Source organism: Trifolium pratense, linkage group LG6, assembly GCF_020283565.1.
Source record: "Trifolium pratense cultivar HEN17-A07 linkage group LG6, ARS_RC_1.1, whole genome shotgun sequence".
Lineage (NCBI taxonomy): Eukaryota > Viridiplantae > Streptophyta > Magnoliopsida > Fabales > Fabaceae > Trifolium > Trifolium pratense.
This window is the reverse complement of record NC_060064.1, coordinates 29,733,939-29,758,414: the sequence shown is the minus strand read 5'-3', so window position 1 is coordinate 29,758,414 and position 24,476 is coordinate 29,733,939. Positions and strand designations below refer to the sequence as shown.

The following is a 24,476-nucleotide window of genomic DNA, read 5'->3' as shown; positions in this document are numbered from 1 at the left end:
GGTGACGAGTATAACGGGTCGGTTTTAACGGGTTAGCTTAAAATTTTGTTGTTACATCTAAAACTCAATTGATAAAAAAATTCATACTCTTCAAATAGTTCAATATTTCGTATACAATGCAACAAATGATACAACAAAAAAGGAAAGATGCAGTTACTTTGTTTTTAATTTGTAGATCCAGCGATAATAATAAATAGGCCAAGAAGATGAGAAGTAGAAATTAAGATAAATCTAGAATATTATCTTTTACATCTTCTTTATCAACATATTAAGCTCGTAAAGTATAACATTTCTCTCATCCGTCAAAGATATATAAGAACAACAAAGCGAAGAGTATAAGAGATTAACAGAGAGAATTGGTGCTTGAAACCGAAGAATTAAATAAATTACGTTTTAGTAATTGTTCGTCTGTTTCAGTTATGAAGATTTTAGAGACCCGCACCCGCCCGTATACAACCGTTCATGACCAATTTTTCACAATTGATGACTCGAGACCAGCACCGCACCCGACCGAGTGCTTCCATAGGTTAGCGGTTATATCAGTTTATGAATATTTTAGACACCCGCACCCGCCCGTATACAACCATTCATGACCAATTTTTCACAATTGATGACTCGAGACCAGCCCCGCACCCAACCGAGTGCTTCCATAGGTTAGCGGTTATATCAGTTTTGAGTCGGGTTGCGGATCCATGCTCAACCCTACTATTTTGTTCGGTAATTACCGTTTTGCAAATCAAACAAACCCAACAAGCTTCATTTTTTGGTCAAGTAGCATAGTGGTTAGAAATTATAACTTTAAAATAAATAAGTGAAGTATTCAGTGTTCAAGAAAACCCTGACGAATAAAACGAGTGTTAGGGGAGTATGAAATCCCCCTTCTTACTCTTCTATTTTTTACCCGCCATTAAAAAGTATTCGAACTTCAATCAATGCATATATAATTTGATATCTCTACCGACCGAAATAAAGTTACTTCTGCATGCCAAAATAGTTTATCTTCGACCATATTATAAGCAAAAACAAATGTTTATTTACCTTAAATATATTAAATTATTCAATTAAGGTAAGAGGAAGAGTAAAGTAAGTTGTCATTATCTAATAAAAAAACCAGACACCTTGTTGGATTCTCCTAACAACACAATAAAGACAGAGAGAGAATCAGACACACAGAGAGAGAAGAACAAGAGATGGAGAATACTCTATTCGATGAACTCTTACAAGAAATTTTCCAAAAACTTCCATCATCATCTTCATCTTCTTCATCAATCTCTCTGGTTTCCAAACGGTGGCTTCATCTCTACCGATCATCAAAAACCTCTCTTTCCCTTCGTTTCAACAACCATCATCACTTCCCTTCCTTCATCTCTCTCCTCACTCAACACCCTTCTCTCTCTTCTCTCTCTCTCATCCTCCTTTCATCTTCAAAAACAACAACACCCCTTTTTCTCTCTGCAATTTCATCTTCTTCTTTCTCTTCCAAACTTCTCTCTCTCAAATTCATAGCTTCCCCTGTTCCTCTCTCTTCCATCATATCTCTCTCTAACTCATGCACCCAATTGAGCTCTCTTTCTATTACTGTCTCAAGACCTGTTTTTTTCAACTGGGTTTTGCTTTTTCCTTGTCTAAAAGAACTTTCAATAGTTTTGTCTTATATTGATGATCAAGATTCTTCTTTTTCTGATTTTGATTCTGAAGAACTGATTTTTCAAAATGGGGTTTTTGATAAGGAAATTATTGGTTTAGAGAGTCTTTGTTTCAAGGGTATTCGAGGCGATGATTGGGGGATTGATTGGCTATGGAAGAGATGCAAAAACCTTAAGAAATTGAAGCTACTTAGTTGCCAAGGAATTGGTGGTTCTTACTCATCTTTTGTTCAATGTTTGCAGGAAATTCAACAAATTGAGCTAAAAACTTGTAGAAGTATTGTTGATGGTGTTTTGTTAAAACTTGCACAACATTGTATCAATTTGGAATCACTTTTGGTTCATGATGGTGGTAGCAGAGAGGGTTTGCTACATTTCATTTCTAATTGCAATTCTAATAATTTGCATAAACTCGATTTTCGCTTACCTATGGACTTAGAAAACAATCATCTTTTTGCTATGTCTTTAAATTTTAGAGGCCTTTCAATTCTTAGGCTTCAAAGTTGTTGTCTTGTAACTGGTGAAGGGCTTAAGGCTCTTGGTGAGGCAGTGAACAATGGTCTTCAAGAATTAGCACTCATAAATTGTGATGTTGTTGAGAGGGAAAAAGGGTTGATTGCAACTTTAGGACAACAATTGAGACAATTGAGGAAACTTGATTTGTCTTATAATGAAATGTTGTTTGATAAGGATTTTGTTTCAATGATAGTTTCTTGTGTTTATTTGGTGGATTTGAAGGTTAGAGGGTGCAAAGGATTAACTAGTTGTGCTTTGGTTACTATGGTTAGGAGCTGCAAGAGACTCGAAAATGTTGACATTATGCAATGTTTGGGGATAGAATATGAGGCTATTGAAGTGTTTGTTAAGAATTGTTCATGTTTGAGAAGATTGGAGGTTGAGGGAACTAAACTCACCGATGCTGCAAAAATGTGGGCATCAAATAAATTTATTGAACTTGTTTAATTTAATCGCGATTCTACATTGTGGTCGCGGCTGCAGATATACAGATAACCTAACCTTTATATTATAGTCAATGCGGCCATAATTGTGATCGTAATGTTGTTCTAGAGACCTAAAAATCTTGTGTTGCACCTGCAATTATGGTGCAGACCGCAATTTAAATCATGTGTATATTTATTGTGAACTCTGGAAATAAAAGGATTTGGATCCTCTCGATCCTGTGCAAATCTCGACCATTGATTTCAATTTACTGTAACAATCAACGATCAGGTCAGCGCGGAATAAGAAACATGAGGAGAATGGCAGGAGACAATCTGGATTTGAAACAAAATGCTATACTACACCATACTCACAATTGTTGTATATTTACATTTTTTGTATATTTATTGTGAAGTTTGAAATAAATTTGTATACTACATCATACTCACAATTGCTGTATATTTACTTTTTTGTATATTTATTGTGAAGTTTAAAATAAACTGGCATACATCATGCTCACAAGTCACAATTGATGTGTTTTATATTTAGATTTCTGTAACTTATAATTGGAACATGAATTTATGTTCAGTAAATATTGAAGTAAGTTATTTTTGTACATAGACTTTCATTTCATGTTGTGGGTTGTGCTGCGTGCAGACAGTTTCTCTACTACTAGTATTTTTGTACGGAGCAAATTCATTGAATAATGGAACTGCATTGCAATGTCTTTGTTAACTGAGTTATTATGTTCACCGTAATTATTTACTATTAATTTAATCCCTATATTTAAATACTTAATATCAATTTAATCCCCAAACATTATCTCATAATGACTAATATGACTAAAATTTGACATAGACAAATTTTATGGTTTAGTTTTATATATTTTCATCAATTTTCAATTGATTTCGTCTACCTTAAGTTTCAATTTTCAATCTTAGAATTGAGATTTGGGTTTAACTCATCCTTACAAAATCGGCTTATAAGGTGAGGACTGCCACTAGTATATAAACACTTAGTCAGGTCATCTCTCAGCCGATGTGAGACTCTTAACACACCGTTTTACGCCCAGCACTATTGGGCTTGGTGCGTGGATATAAACAGTGGATGGTTCGATAGCGGAAACCTGATAACAGGTGGCCCAACGGATTATCACTACAAGAATACTTCAATTTATTGACGGATTTAAATATTATTTATTGGCGGTTTTGACCCTCAATAACTTACTGGCGGTTTAAGCCCTCAGCAAGTGAGAAAAAACCGTCACAAAAATATTTTGGCGGCCCAAACCGCCAATAACTGCATCTAAATTAAACAAGTAAAAACGCCGAATTTAGTGGCGGCCTAAGCCGTCAGTAAAATTCCGACACTTACCATTAAAGACAGTTTTAGCCGCCAATAACTTTTCCAATATTTTTTTTAAAAAAAAAAACCATAGAGACAACATGATATTCTCGTTTCTCTTTGGATTTTCAAACCTTCATTATCTCTTTTCTCCACAACCCTTTTCCATATTCCCTCAAATTTGAAATCAGTAACAAATGTTTGGATTTTCATAGAAACAACCCATTTTAAAATCTAGGTTTCAAATTAGATTTTCAGAGAAAATCAATATCGAAAATAAAGAAGAAAAATTAAATTCCTTTGTTTCGTTTTCAGATCTGCGTTTTCATAATTTTTTGTCAAATTTTTCATTCTAATCTTCATTATCTTCAATCTCCTCTGCCTTTATAGTTTCAAAATTTCTTTGTTGAAGGAGAAGAACATGAACAGTTTATGCGTTTATATTTTTCAACTTTTCTTCATCATCTTCAATTCTGGATTTGTGAATTTTGGGCAAATCTACAAGCTCATGCGAATATATGTGATACTGATAACAAGTTTTCTGCAGTTTCTGAGTTTATATTTTCTTTGGCACAATTGTGGGTTTGAGATTTTTTCATCTCAGGATTTCATCTTTTTCAATAATTTATTGTCTCTGTGATTTCATCGAAAGTATAATATGTTTTGCCTGGATATCAACATGTGCATAATTATGGGTTTGCTTCCTGAGATTCAATTCACGGACTTGATTTCATTTTATTTTTTTAATAACATATAAGTTAGTGGCGGCTTGGGCCGCCTGTATATGAAAAGGATCTGCTTTTCTACATAGTGGCGGTTCAGGCCACCAGTAAATTTACCAACGAGTGATTTATTGGTGGATTTTGGCCGCCAGCTGGCCGCCAGTAAATGTTAACTTATTGGCGGTTTTGATCACTTAGTGAGGGTTTTTGGCCCTCTATAAATTGTGTTTTTCTTGTAGTGTATGGAGAGGCTCTGATATCATCTTAGAATTGAGATTTGGGCTTAACACATCCTTACAAAACCGGCTTATGAGGTGAGGACTGCCACTAGTAGTAGTATATAAACACTTAGTGAGACCATCTCTCAATCGATGTGAGACTCTTAACAAATGACAAATGATAAATCTAATTAATAGGAGATAATCTTTTTTAGAAAATAAGATTGGTGGTTAGTAACAATTAGAGATAGTGTTGGTTGAAGTGTTGGACCTTCCTCATTTTTTAGAGGTCACAGGTCACTCTCGAACAAACAATTTGAACCTATTCCATTTGTTAGAATGTGATAACAAAATACTATTTTTCTACTAACAATCATTATATATTTGGCCTTGGCTAATATATTTGGGATATTCTTATGACAATCAACTCCATTGTGAGTTGTATTACACTCAGCAAATCCTAGAATCTAATTTAAAAAATCTCTTTAACACATTCATCCGTGCCCAACATTATTGGATTGGGTGTACTGATATTAGAATTGAATATTAAATTTAACTCAACTCTACAAAACTGACATGTAAGATGAAAATTATGATCACTTATAACTATATATTCACGATATCTCGCAACTAATGTCACACTCTTAGCACACTTAATGCAAACTCATTACTATATAGCCTTTCCCCCAAAAATTACAATCCAAAAATAAAGCACCGATATATGTTGTATATCATACTTATTGTGTGCTAGAGTATACAGTATATCTTTGTCTCCAAGTGTTTCTCTAACTGTGTAACTACCCTGCATCTGTTTGTATCTAGTGGCTCAACTTTGCCCTCTTGATCTAATGGCTATGCATTAATTTCCAACTGTTCAGCAGAGGTGACAGGCTTAAGATGAATGATCCCCTCTTGAACTTTGTCTATCACTACATGGAAATTTATTTTTAGATGTTTAGTTCTTTCATAAAAGACCGAACTTACAACTATATGTAACACATCCAGTTGTCACAATATAGTACCGGAATTCGTGGACAAGCGATCTTTAAATCAGTTAGCAGATACAAGAGCCACTGAATTTCACATGTGGCTGCAGTAAGCGCAATGTACTTCGCTTCACTAGATGATCGTGAAAATGTACTTTGTTTCTTCGTTCGCCAAAAAATCAAAGAGTAACCTAAGAAGAAACACACGTCGTCACTGATTATGTATCTACCAACACATCTTGCTCAATCTGCATTTCAAAAACCAAAAACTGCAGGCTAGAGTCTCATGGAAACATCAACCAATGACCAAGACTTGATTTGAGGTATCTTAGTACTCTGCATGCTGCCTGATAGTGAATTTGAGTGGGTTTAGCTAGAAATTGGCTAAGTTGTTACACTATGAAGGAAATGTCTGTGCATGCCAATTAATCGTCTATAGGAAGAGATGCTCGCAGGTTTGAAACCGATGTAACTAGTTAAATACTCTGTTTGGAGTGAGTACCTAAAGACCCAAACAATATTTCATAATACCAAGATACTTTATCTTGAATGAACAATCAAGAAAAGATTTGATACGAGAGTTTTTTTTTTTTCTTCATGAATATGCATATAAAATACAATATTACTATCGATTGAGCTAAACGATTACTATCGATTGAGCTAAACTTGACAAGAGATTTCACTCATAGAATTTCCTTCAACTGTATGATACCATCCATATATATATTAATATAATGTGAAGGTTGAGGAAGTGGATTTAGTGAATAATAATGAATTGACTGATGAAGCTTTGAACATATCCCTCAAGAATTAAGAGTGAAGTTAATTTTTCATAGCATTTTCTACTAACTTATTTGAGTCCATATAGTAATTTTAAAAGTTTGAATGAACAAGAGCAAGGACTATGAACACAAAGAAGGTCAACTACTACTTTTTTTTTTTTTTAGTTTTAAAATTTTACTGTATTTACATCATATCCGTTGAATTATGCAGAGTAGAGGGAGCAGCATGTAGTATTTACAGGTAAAAATAACCTGTTTGTTTAGACATTCAAAACATCTTAAACTATTGGTAAACTATCTTTTCAATGGCAAGTACAAAATTCCATAGTAACTGAACGTTTCAACATTCAAAAGGCTTAGTTATATTTTGTGAGATTCAGAACTTATGGAAGTCAAGTAAAAAATAAGACTAGTTAAGTTAGCATAATGTTTTCACTAGATCTCATGACAATTTTGCCCTTTTCAAGATGTGTGACAAACTTTAAAACTTGAAAGTAAATCAAAATTTGCTTTGGTCCTTTGTGTATCTATTACAAAACTGAAAGAACAAAGACTAAAATAAGTTATAGTTGCAAACGACCACAAAAGAAAACTAGCTTTTCAAATCAGCTAGCACCTATAACGCAGAATGATGACATAGCTAGAATCCTTGAGGATGCAGAATCCTTCAGCTCCTTTGATTCTGAGCTTCATCTAGTTTCTTTTTCCGTCGAATAATAGTATCATTTTTACTTTGCTTGCGCTGATTAGATATCTGAATGAAAGATTTCAACAAAAATTATGATCAGAACTAATTGAAAATGCTACATTCATTATCTCAAATATAATAACTTCAAGAAAACCTGCCACTTTGCGACCGGTTAGACAGGAATATGGATTAAATAGAATATCAATGGTCAAATAGCAAGATAGATAATTCAAGAAGAAAAACCTACAGATTACAGAAGCAAAAGAACTACTATGAATAAGAAATTTAAGTCTGAATACAGAGGATAAAGAGTGTACCTCCATGGCTTTTAATAGCTTTCTCTTCTTATTTGGCATCACAAGTTCAGCCATATCAACATCATCAATGTTTGCTTGACCATTGTTCAATGATTCACCAGTCTGGATCACTTCAGTGGAACCTGCTGAAGTGTATGTATCACCCTGAAGTTCTTTCTTCAAATCCTCATGGTATTGCTTCTCCAGAATCATCAACTGCAACACAATCATTGAAATAAAATTGATTACTTATCAATAGATTGACCCCTCCTCCATTCATTCTACGATCATATCATACACAGATTTTCATACCTTCTGCTTTTCCTTAGCCGCTTGATTAGCAGCTGCTCGATCAATGATACCCTCCGCCAAAAGATTTTGAGGATCTTCCAGATCTTTTTCAACACCTGGAAGAGGAAGGACTTCCTTTCTAGCAGCAGCTTGCAAGTGTTTAATGGTCTTTGCATAATCTGGAACATATGACCCTTCTTCGCCATAGTCAACGAAAGGTGACAAGTGTGGTGGAGGAATCCTGTTGATTAATAAAAGAGGCATCACATATAGAAATGCAGACATATTAGGTACAGATTTTTCTGATCTGTTGACGTTAATGTATGATCGATGACTTGGCATTGGCAAGGGCAACAAAGTAATTGAACTGAATATTTATTTATAACAAATCCTGTATATATGATATTGTATCTAAATGAAATACAATACATTAAATGTGACACTTCATACTACCCCCTCCGGTCTCCTTAATAGTCAATTTACACATTGAGGAAATCAGTTAAAAGTCAATTTCTTTGATTTTTAATAAAAATATACTGATATTTACAACAAAATAAACCATCATGATTTATTTAAAATACAGAAAACATACATGTGGTATAGGAAAAGGAAGAACTTCAGGAAGAGGAAGAAAAAAGAAATGACATCTCTTTTTGATATTTTCAGTGATTGCGCACTACGCATTAATAAACAAGCGGTTTCTATTTCAGATTTAAATAATTATACTATCAATTAGCAACAAATTCATTCTACAAAAAAATTACGATAAAATCGAATGCCGACCAAGATCACAACTAGTAAGAAGCCTAATTAACTTAAAACAAATTACTCAGAACAAAAGAAGTGCCAATAAGAGCCCTAATGGACCTAAAATATAGGCACAGATCACAACATCGATTACCAAAGAAAATATGCAATGGGACTAGTTTTGATGAGAAACAATACTTTAAACCACCATAATAAAAAATAAATGGGTTATAGCATATAACTTATAAGCTATAACTATACAACAGAGACTAGAGTCAGTACACTAGCACAAATGAATTAGGAGTTACCTTCCCACCATATAATTTTCTGTTGGCAAAATTATTCGTGCATTGACACAGTCAAATACCCATTGTGGTTGAACATATTCTCTTGAGAGGAACCTGTGTCCTTGTGCTTCCCGATCAACGATCTAAAGAAATGAAAGCAATAGCTAAGAAAATATTAAAGGAAGTTCAAAAAAGTTATGTCACCTATGTCACAAATCTGATGAGTAGCTTATAAAACAAGCAACAAACCTGATGAGTAATGCTCTGGTCAGTTTCTGCAAAAGGAGCCTTTTCTCCCTCCCATGAAACCATACCACCAAAAGCAGGAATAACAAAATGCAATGATTCCCTTGGTACCTGAATAATCAAAGCACAGCAGACGCAATCAATGTCAAAACATATGCACAGTCATTAGCATAAATCCAAAATAATGGCCAAGTTTAAATGGCATAGCATCAACAAAAAAAAAAAAAATGGTGCCTGCATATAGCGGCATTTCATAAGCCTCAGCAAAGGCTTACTTTGGTTCTTTAATATAATAACTTGCAAATGAAAAGAAAACACAAGACCTAGCTGTGTACCATATTTAGTCATAATATTTTAAGTGTTTGCCCCAACTCTGATTGGCATTTTTAAGAGAAAGATTAATGATTAACCAATAGGCCTTGCAGAAATTGAAAAATGGTAGTCATTTGAAGTTTTAATACAAACACATCAATAACTAGAAAAAATGTAAACCACTCATTATCTCATCAAAAAAATGATATTTGTATATGTTTACTAGTACTTGTAGGTATAATTCTTTAAGAGATGTTGCCCATTTTTAACATCACATATATAAACTCTTATTACATTTTCATAAACTTTATAATGAAATTTTTTAACAAACTAACTCAGCAACTACTATAATCATACCTCCCTGCTCAAGAAGATTTTGACATTTTGAAAGAGATTTTTGCATTGTTTTGTCTCGTCATCATATTCCTCTCCATCTTCACCTGCAGCTTTCTCAACAAGGTGCATTAGTGCACCGGGTTCATTAGATGGAAGTTGATGCTGAAGTTGAGCAAGTCTGAGTTCAGATTTTTTGTTTTGGATCTCTGGCCCATCTTGCTTGGACTCTAGTTGTTCAGATTCAACTAATTCAGAAGTTTCAAGTATAGTGGGTTTGTTGTTTGATTGGGCGTATCTTATCAGTCCATATACTTCTACAAAATTTGAAGAAAAAAATTTGATCAGCAGATACACTATATCACTTCAGGCTTCAGCAATTCAAGTTCCTAAAGTTTGAGTTGAAAAAACCGTACCTGCTGCTTCAGCCTCCAACTCGGGATCAAGCAAGGGAGGATACTTCAAATTTATGGAATGATAAAGGTGGAAATTGACAAAACCGAGAAGAGGCTGCGTTAATTCAATTTAGACATATAAGAAATTAGAAGTTGACCATACCAATTAGTATATGGATGTCATTATACATGAATCACATGATGATCCTAACACAGCAGAACTTATTCAAATTAAATGTTTACATGATTAAAATATATATATATATATATATATATATATATATATATATATATATATAATATAATTCAATTACTTTGGATGATATGGATATTGATGAGTTATCAAAAAATAAACATAATTTAAATTAAATATAAAATTAAACTGACCTGGTATATTTGCAGAAAGTTTAGCATTGTAGGGATGTCAACGTCATCAGGCACAACCTGCTGCAGTGCATGAGGAGTTAACCATGTTATTGTCTGACCCTCAACTTCAGCCTGCACAAAGAACATAATAAATCTATAAAATGTACAATTATGATTAACAATTAACATAACAAATGACAAAAAGCCACAAACTGTACCTGGTAGTATATGCCTTTAACAGATACAAATGTTTTTCTTAACCTGTGAGTACGAGCAATGAATGCTTGCCATTCATGCGCCAATCTAGAATACAAAATCAAACAATAATAAATGAGATGAATATTATTACAGCGTGAAACCTTGCACTTTTTAAAAAAAAATAAGAAAATGCATGAAAATGCCAATGAGATGTTAATATTAATATAAAATACATTCCCCCAAAGTACATACTTTCGACATTTGTGAATAAGATCTACATCAATTTTTTTCTCCTTAGTTGCAGGTACTGTTGCAAAAAGATGTACCATTGTAAGGCAGTCATCCAATTCTCCAAGTGCATCCACAAATCTTGGGTACCTATAATTCAAAGAATGATAAATAAAGAATGGAAAATCATCACCAGCTACAAGATACAAATTGAGATTAAAAAAAAAAAGCCAAACAAACAAACCTCTGTCGAATTATTCTATCTATCTTGGGTTTGGGTGTTTTCTCCCGTAACCTGTTTGCACGTTCAACATTTTTCTTCGCCTCTGCTTTCTTAATTTTTCTCTCATGTACTCTTATAGCTCTATGCATTTCCAGCAAAGGCTCATGATGAAGAAAGGCAATATCCTTCACATGGTAGTAAGTTTTATCATTTCCCTTGAACTTTTTCTTAGGCTCCCGGGGAGTTATACCTTTCAAAATGCACAATTTCCTAAAATTTATAAAAGACAATATTAAAATCAAATTTTCACATTTAACCACATTACTTTCTACAAATGTTTGAGTGCGACATTAAATATACGCATTTTCCAAATAACATCGGATCAGTTAAAAATAAAAATTCTGAGCATTCGGAACCTGAAAAGTGGTAAACTGATTTGAAGCAATCTGATTGCTTGTGTCCTGGTGACATATTTTGCAGCATTTCCCTCTTTTTTCTTCCCCTGTGGCACAATAAAAATCAACAACAAAATGTTAAACCAAAGAAAACATAAATCTCCGCAATCATTTTGTTATTGCAAGAAAAGCGTGAATTTTGTTGAGTAAACCACCAAATCGGTCTTGTCTTTGTAAGACACTCTCAAATAAGTGCCTGACTTAATACATATTTTCAAAAAGTCCTTAACACTATTAAACTGTCAAGTCAAGCTGTGACCTATATTTAACCATTTACTATCAATTAACTGAATTAAGTGTATGTTTGGTTGCAATTCTAGAAAAGCTGGAATTGATTCTTACTTGTTTTTGCCTCCATAAGTGATTCTACTTGAAGCTAGAAATTGTAGATTTTGATTATAGAATTGTTGTTTTACACTCAAATGTATCGTTTAACTCACTTTAATATGAATGTATCCAAACATAAATCACTTTACTTTCGGAATCAATTTTACATAATCAATAATACACTTAAAATCAATTTTTCTCACCCCAGAACCAAACATACACTAAGTCTCTATACTTTAACAACTTAATATCAATTTGGAGACTAATTTGATGGTTTAAACTCGTTAGTGTTAAATGAATGATGAACACTGAAACATTGGAAATTCGAGATTTTGAAACACTGAACAAAAAATAACAGGATAGATAATTGGCTATGAAGATTGAAAGTTAGAAAAACGAATAAAACAATACGAAAAACAGTAGTGAAAACAAAAATGAGATTTTTGAAGAAATTAACAAAGCAAGCGGTGAGAGTTGGAAGAAGATGAAAAGGGGAGAAAAGAGAAGCTGAAAACTCACGGCGGGTCTGTAGTGCTTCCCCATTGGTGCTGACGGCTGAGAGAAAGCAAAAAAGAAACAGACGCAGTCTCAACAATACGATTAGGGTTTATATTTGAAGGAGGATTTTTGTTTTGTCACGGGGAGGCATTTTATTTTTAGGGATAATAATAATATAATTATAATATTATAATTAATAAGAAATATTTTCTTAAAAAAAAGAAACTAATCCCGTTTAAAAAAAAAAAAAAGACAATCATAGCAAGCGAATCTGTCATATCATTTGGTTGGCGACGACGTAAAGTATTTGGCGTATGCGAAATAACATTATTTTTAGATTAAATTGTGTCAATATATCATCTTTAGTGGAACAAATTGATTATTTTTCTTGATTTTGGTTTATAGGCCGAACAAGGAACAATGTTAATTTAGTTTTAAATAATCCTTTAGATTATTTTCAACGCATCTAAAGTGATATGTTCTAAATTGTAAGAGTTGAGTATCATTTGTACTCCTTATAATTAGCCAATAAATTTAATACTAAAACCAATTTTCTTAATATATGTGTTTTGTCAAACTAGATCATATAAAAAAACGAGCGGAGCAAGTCCAAAAATAAAATGATGGAAGAAACAAAAGTGAGTCAAATAATCAATGTGAAAATGTCTTGGCACTTTTCTTAATATTGTTTGCAAGTCTTGGTCACTGAGGTTTTTGCGACCTCGAAATTTTCTCATCCCACCCACCCATTTTCTCGCACACCCCCCAAACTTCCTAATTTGCCCCTGCTATGTTGACTTCGGAAACTACGAACCGAACTTTTAACAGTTCGGAAAACGTTTTCCGCTCGCTACTTTTTCGGAAAACGTTTTCCGAATTACTGCGTTCTGGCATATATTGCAGTAATTCGGAAAACGTTTTCCGAAAAAGTAGCGAGCGGAAAAAGTTTTCCGAACTGTTAAAAGTTTGGTTCGTAGTTTCTGAAGTCAACATAGCAAGGGCAAATTAAGAAGTTGGGGGTGTGCGAGAAAATGAGTGGGTGGGATGAGAAAATTTCTGCCACCTCAAGCTCCGATGGAGGATCCTGTCTGATTCACATTGTCTGTGGATTTTCATCAAATAAAATTTGGCTATTGTTTCATGATCATCTCAAAATCTCGACAGTGGACACCGTCCTTTTATTAATAATGAAAACACTCGCTCAAGTGTTAAATAATTTTTGTGGCATCCCTTTAATTAAGTCAGCTCCCTTCCATAAAAATACCTAAAGATGAATTAATATAAAAACGTACTTCAATTACTAAAAATAGTTTGAATAGTTGGTGAGAGCATGTTTTATATTGCAACTGTGGTCGAGAATGCAGTACGCGGCCGTTACGACCATTTCAAGTGTGGTTAGTGTGATTGTTACGGCACACTTTATATCAAATGAAAACTATGTACTACACAATATTTATCTAATGCATACTCTCATTTTATTCCATAAGTATTGATTCGAAGGTGCATTGAAATACATGGTTAAGAGATTGTTAAAGGTAATTTCTTTTAATTAGATATTTGTCCTAAATTGGGATTTGATGTTTATAAATTTTATTTTTTGATGAAAAAATTTGAACAAACATACATGGATGAAACCGTCTGATGCGGTCGTACGCATGATTGAAAATCACACAGCAATTGAGATGCGATGCATGTTCATTTTTTTCTTACACTAGAAATCACTCTTTTATACAATCTTTTGTACAAGCTCAATTGATTATTATTTTTTCATTATGGTGATGAGGTTTTACGCAATTAGGGCTAATTATTAGTAGATATGAATTTAGGGGTGATCGTATCCGAACAATCCAAAAGTAAAATCGTAAATCGAACCAAACCAAACTGAAAATCGCAAAAACCGCATTTGGTTTGGGTGTATTTGGATGACTTTCTTACTGAACCACAAACCGCAAAAATCGCGGGTACCGCATTAAATTACTATTATATATTTATATTCCGATATATATAGCCCAATTACCAATTTTCAGTCGAACAAATTAATGGAACTTCAAGTTGTTTTTATTTTTTGTATTGTAATGTTATTTTATATAAACAACCTTTATCGGTACTATGATGTTATTTTGGAAATTCAAGTTCTTTTTTTGGATATATATTTAAAATTGTAAGATACTATAATGTTATTTTGGATAACAATTTTTATATTGGTACTGCAATGTTATTTTGGAACTTCAAGTTTTTTATTTTTTATGTTTAAAATTGTTCGGTACTGAAACGCTATGTAAACCGCACCAATCCAAACCGCATTGGTTTGGTTTCGTTTGATTTGGATGACTTTTAAAAATTAATCGAATCAAACTGAACCGCGTGCATTTTTATCTGGCGGTTAGAATGACTTTTATGTTTAAAACCGAACCAAACTGTACCGCGAACACCATAGTTACGCTACTGAGGGTTAGTAGGGTTAGTTTATTCAAAATGATACAGTAGTTAGTATACGATGTTTATGCTAAGGGTGATTAATTATGCATGCTTGTGGTTGAAGATGGTTAGTGATTTTTTTTAATGTTTTTGGGTGGTTATAACTTATAAGGTTTGAATGAAGGATGATTTGAGTTGTTTTATGCTTATAAGAGGGTCAATTTTAAATTTTGCGAGGGTCTGGAACTGCTATGGTCGTAGCTCCATGATATATGCCGTAGCAACCCCAACGACATGGCAAGAGGGAGAAAAATATGAGTTTTACTTTTCGCATCCCGTCATACATGCGTGCCTCTGATATTTTAAATTTACTTTCGTTGGTACTTAGAAAACGAGTGTGTAAATAATAAAAATTGGGGGAAAAAAAGTTCGCTTTCTAGATAGCAAACTACAAACTGAGTTCGCTTTCTAGAATGTGAACTCTTTTTTCATAACTTTTTTTCATCTAAGGGGTGCACAGACGTTGAGTTTGAGTTAAAAATATTGCCACTTGCTACTTAGAGTGCGAAAAGCGCTGGTATCCTAGAAGGCAAGGGGGTGCGTGAGGAATTTCAGGGGGTGCGAAAAGCAAATCTCAATATTTTATGCCTAGCTTCTAATTGGCCTGCTACGGGCTATAGCAGGCCGAATTTTTGTGCATGCATCATTTTTTGTTTTGTTTTGTCCACAGTCTGATTTCTTCGAGTATTGTACCAATTAACTACCTATTCACTCATCTTTTTTTACTTTTTTTCTTTTTCGTACATCCTATTCACACATCTTATTAGGCTGCAAAAACATAAAAAAATAGTAATAAAATATATGCGGGTTGTATCCCATGAAGCGCTTATTTAAGATGGACGAATATAATGGTCCACTTTTCCTCCCCCTTCTTTGAAACTCCTTTCTCATTTTTGTGATTTGTTGGAAAACTTTTCATAAGCACTACCATGACTTTTCTTTTTACGGACCAAACCATGACTTATAATTATTGTTTTTGGAAGAGAGAAGTAAATAAATAAAAAATCAACACTAGACGAATTATTCAGCGGAAAAAAGACAGGTCTTAAATACAAAAGATATGAATGGTTGAAGCATAACCATTCTCAAAGTTCAGTCACTCTCAAAGTTGACCTGAGCATAACTATTTTCCACTGCTATCTAGAGAGCAACAAAAAGGGTTGAAGGCTTGAAGCCTCACATTCAACGATAGGAGCAACATGAGGGAAACTTAATTAAGGTACGAGTTTGCACCAAAGTATCGGAGCTATCACTGAAACAAACACTTATGTCAAAGAACCTGTCAACTGAAAAAAGGGGCACAATCAACATGACACTTTAACCAACCATTACTTGGTTTCACCCAAGAGACATCGTTAGCTGAAACTCATAGGGGTTCTTCAAAGGGCCATATTGCACCAATTGTAATCCCACAAGAGAGCATTACGGCTACGCCATGGATGATTCTTATTCTAATAGTCAGATTTTGCTTTATTATTTTAATCTCAAACATATAAATTTGATCGGACGACCAGAAACAATTACTATGTTACGTAATAACCGTATGTAATCAAAACGGTGCATGTAGGTACACATACAGGATGTTCATTCATTCATCAAGAATATTTAGAATTGGAAGTGGGACACATGATTAGAGTAAAACTTGGGTGTATATGATATTCTATAGTGTTGTGTCATATTCATTCTTTTCACCTTGTAGCCATAGGCCCCCATTTATTGCATTTGTCTTTTACTTTGTTTTCCACTCTCTCTCTAGAAAATGCTCTTTTAGTCTTTTTCACTCTCATGTTGCTTTATCTATTGTCATTGTATTTGCGGTTTTCTCTCATCATGTCCTACAACCAACTAGGGTTTTCTCTATGAACTCTCACATCCAATAGTAAATTCCCAAGACTTCTCTTCTGGTCTCTTACCTTCTTTTTCACTACCATTATTATCATTTTTATTATTATTTAAGCATAGCTAGATCTTAATTGAAAGAGCTTTAATTTCTTGCAAGAAGAATATATAGAGAAAGGTAATGATCTAAATTACATGGTTAATTTGTTCATTCAAATTATTATGAATATTTGTTGCTTTTTCTTTTTGATATATATGTTGTACAAGCTAGCTAGATTTGAATTATTTGGAAAGGAATGAAATGAAATTATTAAACTCAAAAGATTAATTCATTATTTTTTGTTTATGATCTTGTTGCTATATAGCTAGCTAGGTGTACTTTTTCTTTTAGTCCCTTAATTGAAGTGTTCAGAATCCTAGACCTGTAGGAGTACTGGAGATTGTTAGGAGAACATAACTTCAAATGAATCAACCAAACATAGCATGATAATATTCTTCTTTAATTTATCTCATATATAGGATATAGGATATTTGTTTTTATATTTGATAATTTCTTCCTTTGTCCAATTCTAAGGAAATTGAGAGGAAAAAAAAAGATTCTCGGTAGAAATTATATATTAATTTATAGAGGTACTTTTTGTCCTTTTAAATATAAATTAAATATGTGGCTTATTGAAATTAAAAAGATAAAAGAAGTGTGAATAGTGGAAGATTTAATGTTGTAAGGAATATTTAAGCAAGTGAAGTCTTCTTCTTAACCCTAATTTATACATGTTAATAGAAGTTTTATGTTCTGGTCTCCTTAGAAATCAAAGACACGGTAGTACGATCCTAACAGATCATGTTCATGTAAGGTCGTTAATAGAAGTTTTATTGGAGATTAAATTCAAAAGTTTTCAAGAATTACGCCTTTTTGTTGATTTCTTTATGCTTTGAAAAGGTATTTAATTATGATTAATATATGGCTATGCATCCCTTTATTGCAAATTTCAAAATATTTTGTAAAGATAAATCATTATAGTTTGTTTGACTTGTGAATATTGATTTGAAGATATATACAATTATAAAATGGCATCTTCATCAAGCTGCTATTCAAATTCACCATGTGCTGCCTGCAAATTTTTGAGAAGGAAGTGCATGCCAGATTGCATATTTGCTCCATATTTTCCACCAGAAGAACCACAAAAATTTGCAAATGTGCACAAAATATTTGGTGCAAGTAATGTAAGTAAACTTTTGAATGAAGTTCAAGCACATCAAAGAGAAGATGCAGTGAATTCTCTTGCTTATGAAGCTGAAGCAAGAATTAAAGATCCTGTTTATGGTTGTGTTGGTGCTATTTCAATTCTTCAAAGACAAGTTATTAGACTCCAAAAGGAACTTGATGCTACAAATGCTGATTTGATTCGATATAGTACTTGCACCGATCATATATTGCCGAATAATCAACATCAAGATCACCAAGCTACAAGGATTCATGAAGATGGAGGAGGTTCTTCTCTTGGTCCTCCTGCAACTTTTTACTATCCTTCTCCTTGGAACAATGATCCACTTGGAGATGGTAATTTTCATACAGGAGGAGGTGATAATATATAATATAATATAATAATTAATATATTTTCAGCTATATACATACCTTCTAAATTACTAGTCCATCATCTATATAGAATGATATATACATAATCTTATTATCCCTTTAGGGTTCTAAAAAATTTGAATATTTGAAGAAGGTGATTTGCATGTATATGTGTATATATGTCTATCTATCATCAACATATACATGTATACCATATGGTTTTATATATGTGCTAAAGTCTAAAGATGAATATATGAAGGTGAATTTGTATGTAGATTTGTACTTGTGAATTCAAATAAATTTCTTGTTATGGAAATCTCATCTCATCTCATCTCATTGAAACTAAAGATGATATATACTAGGTTTTCTGGTGTAACTTTGGGGGGTAAGTACTTCTTTTACTCCGTTTAGTGGACTCTTTTAGTGTATCTACTCTTTTTTATTTATATATATATATTATATTTGTCATTCAAAAAATATATATCGTAGGTTTTTTTATATTGTAGTGTAGAGTTTGCTGTTTTGGCTATTGCTAGAGTGCAGTGATTATGTATTTTTGTCTCTTTTTTGGGCTCGTCTTGAGTTTGTATATGAGTTATACTCAATATCATAGTTTTAAATTGCACTTCAAACCGCAATTGTAGCCGCAATATTATTAATGTGGTAGTCACTTCAACTGCATCCTACCGCAATTGCGACGTAATCTTTAATCACATGTGCGACCGTAACATGTAACTGCATCATACGAATTTGGACATGTTCGTTTAAATTTTTTCACTAATTACGAATACGAATTTGGACATGTTTGTTTAAATTTTTTCACTAATTACGAATTAAAATTTCAGAACCCCAAATCCTAAAATGCTTCATATCTATTGAAAAATCTTACTTTGTATTTCAAGCATGTTTCAATTATGGGTCATGATAAAATGAGACTCAACTATTGTGGCCAATAGCACGGTGCTTTCACTTGGTATAGTTTGTGAAAGTTAAAAATAGTCGCGCTATGACCGCAGCTGCAACCACAATTTAAAACTATAATATATATTTAGCCGTTTAAAAATATGTTCCTTTGTGTTCTATTATTTGGCCTTTTTTTTGCTCTAATTTAAACCTTATTCTAATTTTTTTATTTATTTGATCAAACCTTATTTTAATTTTGTATTAACATAAAATGGTTCATTTATGCAAATATTGAAACAAGCTAATCTATGCATAATTTTTATCGGTATTACTTTGTTTGTGGCATAGTTAGTCACAAAGAAACCTTATCACTCCACTCTCTACATCTCTAATTCAATCTCTAACCCAATTGAAATATTACGGTCTCTAAATTGTTTGCCACGCGGTTTTTCTAGTAGTGATATATTATATTATATGCTCAAATTTAAAAATAAAAAATTTCAAGATATATAGTTTCCAAATAAAAAGACAACTTCCATATGTACCAAAAAAAAAAGACAACTTTCATGATAGAAATTTAATTAATTATTTTCTACTTTTCTTTTTGGTGGACTATTTTCTACTTTTTTTGGTGAGTAGCTGTCAGAATATTGGTAAAGTTAATAAGATTTTTTTTTGTTACAAGTAAAGTTATTAAGATTCAAATGCAATAGTTATTAAAAAGCAAAAATTATTCACTATTTTAAGACTATGCTCAGTTGTAAGGCCACTAAATTTCGACAGTATATGTTTACATTTTTCTTCTTCTTGTGAGCAATCGTAGAAATTCTTAGATGATCATGTGATTAAAAAATTATATTTGGTCGTATTCACAAAAAATATTATATTATTTAATAATTTTTAAAATAAATATTATTTAATTATATTTTCAAATATTTAAATCATTTTTTATGAGTATGATTGAATATTTATTTGATCATACGATTATTTAAGAATATCTCCTTACTCCATATATGTATCAAACAAAAAACCATCACTCCAACACCCTTTACTATGCGCTGGTCAAAGTAATAATTAATAGACTCCTGTTGTTTGATTTGTTAACTTTTTATTTTATTTGCACCTTTTCCCTGAAATTATGATAAAAAGAAAATATTATTTGTGATGTTTCCGCAATTGCATTTCCATGTCCTATCTTCATTACAACATTATGAGTATCAAGTATAAGTACTTGTTCAATTCAATAGTACGTACTATGATCATAAGGGAATAGGATTTAACGCCGTCTAAAAAGGTGCAGTTTTCACACTGTTTTAGATTAGAACCGTCTGATCTAAAACATGTGGCTCATATTGTTTTAATATATAAAACTGTGTGTTAAATCATAACTGTCTGATCTGTAATAAATGTCCGCGATCTGTTACTGCATGAAACTGCATTAAACTCCAACAACAGGAAATTCGGATCCGATCATAAGTACATGGAAGTATGGAACCTTTTTATTAGACACACTAATGTGCAACTGCGGATATAACGGGGGAATTTTCTTCTTCCCCCCATTTTAGCCATGTGGATATCATATTATGAGTCATTTCTAAGTCCTCTTTAGTCGTATTTGTGCTTATCTCTCTTTTGTCAATTACAATAGTTTTCACACCTACCATTATTCCATCCAAGACATAGGAGTTTAAGTTCCAATACAAATCCTAGGATGATCTATATGAGAGTGCTTAACTATTTCAAAAGTCATTTTGATGCTTTTCCAAAACCATGAGCTCTTGTATGTTCTTCTAGCTTGCCAAAGAGTTAGTGATGTCCAATGTTGTGAGGTCCTCGGCCTTCTTGATGGAGGTTACCTTAAGTTTGTAAAAAGATACTTGTTTTGGATGTAACGGTTCATCTTTTGTTGGGATTGTTTCCATAAAGATTGTTATAAAACAGATATCGGTTGGGTGTGGAGTTTGTACATTCTCGTGGTGTTTTAGGATTTTTTGAGACTGTATTGGGTATGAGCTTCGGTAGAAAAGATAGATTGGGGTGACTGTTAATTTGACATACTATTGTGTGAATTATTTGTTCTCGAGTCATATTTTATTTGTTTTCTTCATCATTTTTCAACGTAGATAAATAAATTAATAATTAAATATAATGATAAATACATGACAATAAATAAAAAATGATGAAGAAAACAAATAAAATATGACTTGAGAACAAAACAAATAAAAATTATGTCATATATAGAATAATATGAAATATCATCAAATTAACATCCAACTACAAGAAAAAAAAAAAAAACTTTTCTGCACTGTTGTTGAAGAAATGAAATTGAATGAAAACTTATGAAGCGAAAGACAACAAAGAAATAAAACCTTCCTATAGTAAAAAAAAAAGAAAAAAAAATATGGTCATTGGATGTCAACGAGAATATTTTGACATATATGGAAGTTAATAATAACATTAAATTGATGATACAGTACCTTATTTAAGATACTAGTATCATCAATTTTGATACCATATGTGCCACGTCCTGAAATTCCAATGATAAAAAAAATAAGGCATTGTATCATTAATCTATGAAATTCTCTTAGATACCCTTATTGGAGATGCTCTTATGGCAGTAGAACAAACATTAAATGATCAACGTAATAAAAAAAGCCTACATGGGCTATCGCTACATCCACTGAATCACTATCAAAGTAATCAGAGCTAAACCGATCGGTGAGTCGGCGTGCTTACTAATTCAAGTTTCAATCGATTGGGCTGGAGTTCAATCCGATCAAACTATTTTTAAATTAAAATATAGTAATATTAATATCCAACCGACTTATAAAATTTAAGTAGTTTTATTTGGGCCAAAAAATAATTCATTTGATTTTAATGTATTTTTAGCCCAAGCCCATTTATTTCTAATCCTAATTTACTAAACGATAAATAAGGAGCCGCCACTTGAAAACATATCATGAAAACAAAAACAAAAAAAACTATTTGTACTTTGTCAAAGGAGGTGTCTATCTTGATAGTTCAAATAACATTTTTGATACTAAATAGAAGAAATTACGAGAACAACAACAAAAGAAAATTACGCGTGACAAGTGACGACTTGAAAAATGAAGACAACCATCTTCTATTCAAATTATCTTTCCTATTCATCCTATTCCTATATATGTTTTGGAACTGTTCGGCCCTTCTCTCGGTCCGACAATGTAGCTTACGATTTTTTCTACTCCTTTTTCCGTAGAGTTTTTATTTTCCAAGGAAATTGAACCATGTACCCTAGATTCAGGTGCATCAATTCATTCCCACTACTGATTGAGCTACTTTTTTAACAGTCTTGGACTCTTCTCTTGCACAGTAGGCCTTTTCTCTTATATAGTGGGCAATTCGACACTATACCTCAAAATATTCTCTACCTTGTCTTTAGTAGAGTTTTTACCTTCTCTAGGGTTGAACCACATATCCTGGGGTTCAAGTACATGAGTGGAAATGTATTGATAACATGTACTTGAACTAGTAATTATTATTAATCCATTCACTAATTATCAATCCTTAGTTGGTCTAGTGGTGATTAATACTGGACTTGGTAGGGAGTGACACAGTTCGATCTCCGTAACTGTGATCGAAAAAGAGCTGAAACCACTTGATATCATAATCGACCTCCAACCATATTAGGCGGTCCAATGAGTCAGATACTGGTGATGAAATCAAAGAAAAAAACCAATAAAAATTATTTTACATACTTATTTCAACAAAAACACAAAAATTTATTCTTCAATTTATTATTTGTTTTTCTTAGATGATAAAAATAAAAATAATCCTTAGTTGGTCCAATGAGCGATACAATTGATTATTTTAAAACTATACAAAATCAAATCATTGTTGTTATTTTATTTAGAAACTTATACTTATTACCTAATGTAAAATAATTAAAATATTATAAACTACATTTTGTTCATCTATTGAGTATGACTCGGATTGGGTTCATATATTGTTCGATAAAAATAGTGGATAGTTGATAAACTAAATTATAGCGAATATGTTAGTTAATTGAATTTATACTGTTTGATAAAATTAACAGTTAAACTAACTCATAAATATGAAATGACATAAAAAAAATGAAATGACATATTTGTCAAAAAAAATAAAAATGAAATGACATAAAAAATTGTTTAATTAATATATAATTTTTTTAAGTAAGATGGCAATGGTAAAATTGAAAGAAAGAAAAAAAAAATTATAAGCTCATACGCTACTTGAAATATCGTTTGAAAAATAAATTATAAGTTAGTAAAATAAGATATAAGTTCTTTTTGAAAAACGTTTACCACACATTTTTTTTCCATATGAGTTTATAAGCTATAAATTATAAACTATAAGTTCAAAATCTACCCTTACCAAACAGAGACTCTAGTGTGACATAATTAGCTCACAAAGAAATTTAATTTAGTACAAATAAACTGAGGTTTATTGGAATATATATTTCGGCGTGGCACATACTAATTATAGTTCACAAGTCATATCTCAACAGACAAAACATATCAAATTTGTTAGGCCGAACTCGATGATCGGAATTCAAATCCGACTCACTCACTTGTGTGTGTTAGTTTATGATAGAAAATTATAAATAAAAAAGAAAATTAAAATTTATCTTAATTTTTTTTTACTTATTCTCGTAAAATTTAATATTTTAGAAAGTATATTCATTATTTTAAAAAAATTATATTTCATCCAACATTGCAAATCTTGTTTGTATAACACAAATAAAGTAAAATATCATTCTCAACAAAAAAAAGGGAAAATATAATTTATTTTTATATTTTTCAAAGAAGGTAAAAAAGTGTAATTAAACTGTCATTTTTGCTATTACTATTTCGATTCTTTTCTAAAAAAGGACAAATTACATTTTAAATTCATTGAATATCTATATTATAAACTAAATACATCAAATATTATTCAATGAATTAAAAAATAAAAAAAAAATGAACATATATACCGTATCATCGTCAAATCACAAATTTACCCTCATATAGATGCATGAATGTATTTCTTATATATACTAAGTTGTTATATCATCACCAAGTAAAACATCACACCATAGCTAGTACTATTTTCCTCATAAACTCCTTTCAAAAATTTCTTTCAACCCTCAATTGAAA

At 32.1% G+C, this 24,476-nt stretch overlaps 3 protein-coding genes across 4 annotated transcripts; 2 read left to right on the top strand and 1 right to left on the bottom strand.

Annotated features, from left to right (window-relative positions):
- Positions 1-1,096: 1,096 nt before the first annotated feature.
- LOC123891332 (dynein regulatory complex subunit 6) lies at positions 1,097-3,218 on the top strand. The gene has a single exon (XM_045941171.1). It carries the CDS (start codon positions 1,191-1,193, stop codon positions 2,607-2,609), a length of 1,419 nt encoding a protein of 472 aa, XP_045797127.1. The 5' UTR covers positions 1,097-1,190; the 3' UTR covers positions 2,610-3,218.
- Positions 3,219-7,055: 3,837 nt separating this feature from the next.
- On the bottom strand, positions 7,056-12,690 carry LOC123891331 (pescadillo homolog). Of its 2 annotated transcripts, XM_045941170.1 has the most exons (13): positions 12,549-12,690; positions 11,664-11,749; positions 11,269-11,517; positions 11,049-11,174; positions 10,817-10,901; positions 10,620-10,730; positions 10,254-10,347; positions 9,862-10,154; positions 9,196-9,303; positions 8,968-9,089; positions 7,934-8,153; positions 7,643-7,837; positions 7,056-7,391 (listed from the first exon to the last, which is right to left on the bottom strand). In XM_045941170.1, exons 1-13 carry the CDS (start codon positions 12,570-12,572, stop codon positions 7,305-7,307), a joined length of 1,800 nt encoding a protein of 599 aa, XP_045797126.1. In that variant the 5' UTR covers positions 12,573-12,690; the 3' UTR covers positions 7,056-7,304. The 2 variants fall into 2 exon arrangements, with proteins under 2 accessions (XP_045797126.1, XP_045797125.1); XM_045941169.1 differs by having other exon boundaries at positions 10,817-11,174; positions 12,549-12,663.
- A 4,189-nt stretch (positions 12,691-16,879) lies between these two features.
- LOC123891330 (LOB domain-containing protein 25-like) lies at positions 16,880-18,736 on the top strand. Its single transcript, XM_045941168.1, has 2 exons — positions 16,880-17,022; positions 17,896-18,736. The coding sequence occupies exon 2, from the start codon at positions 17,913-17,915 to the stop codon at positions 18,438-18,440; it is 528 nt and encodes a 175-aa protein (XP_045797124.1). The 5' UTR covers positions 16,880-17,022; positions 17,896-17,912; the 3' UTR covers positions 18,441-18,736.
- The last annotated feature ends 5,740 nt before the right edge of the window (positions 18,737-24,476 follow it).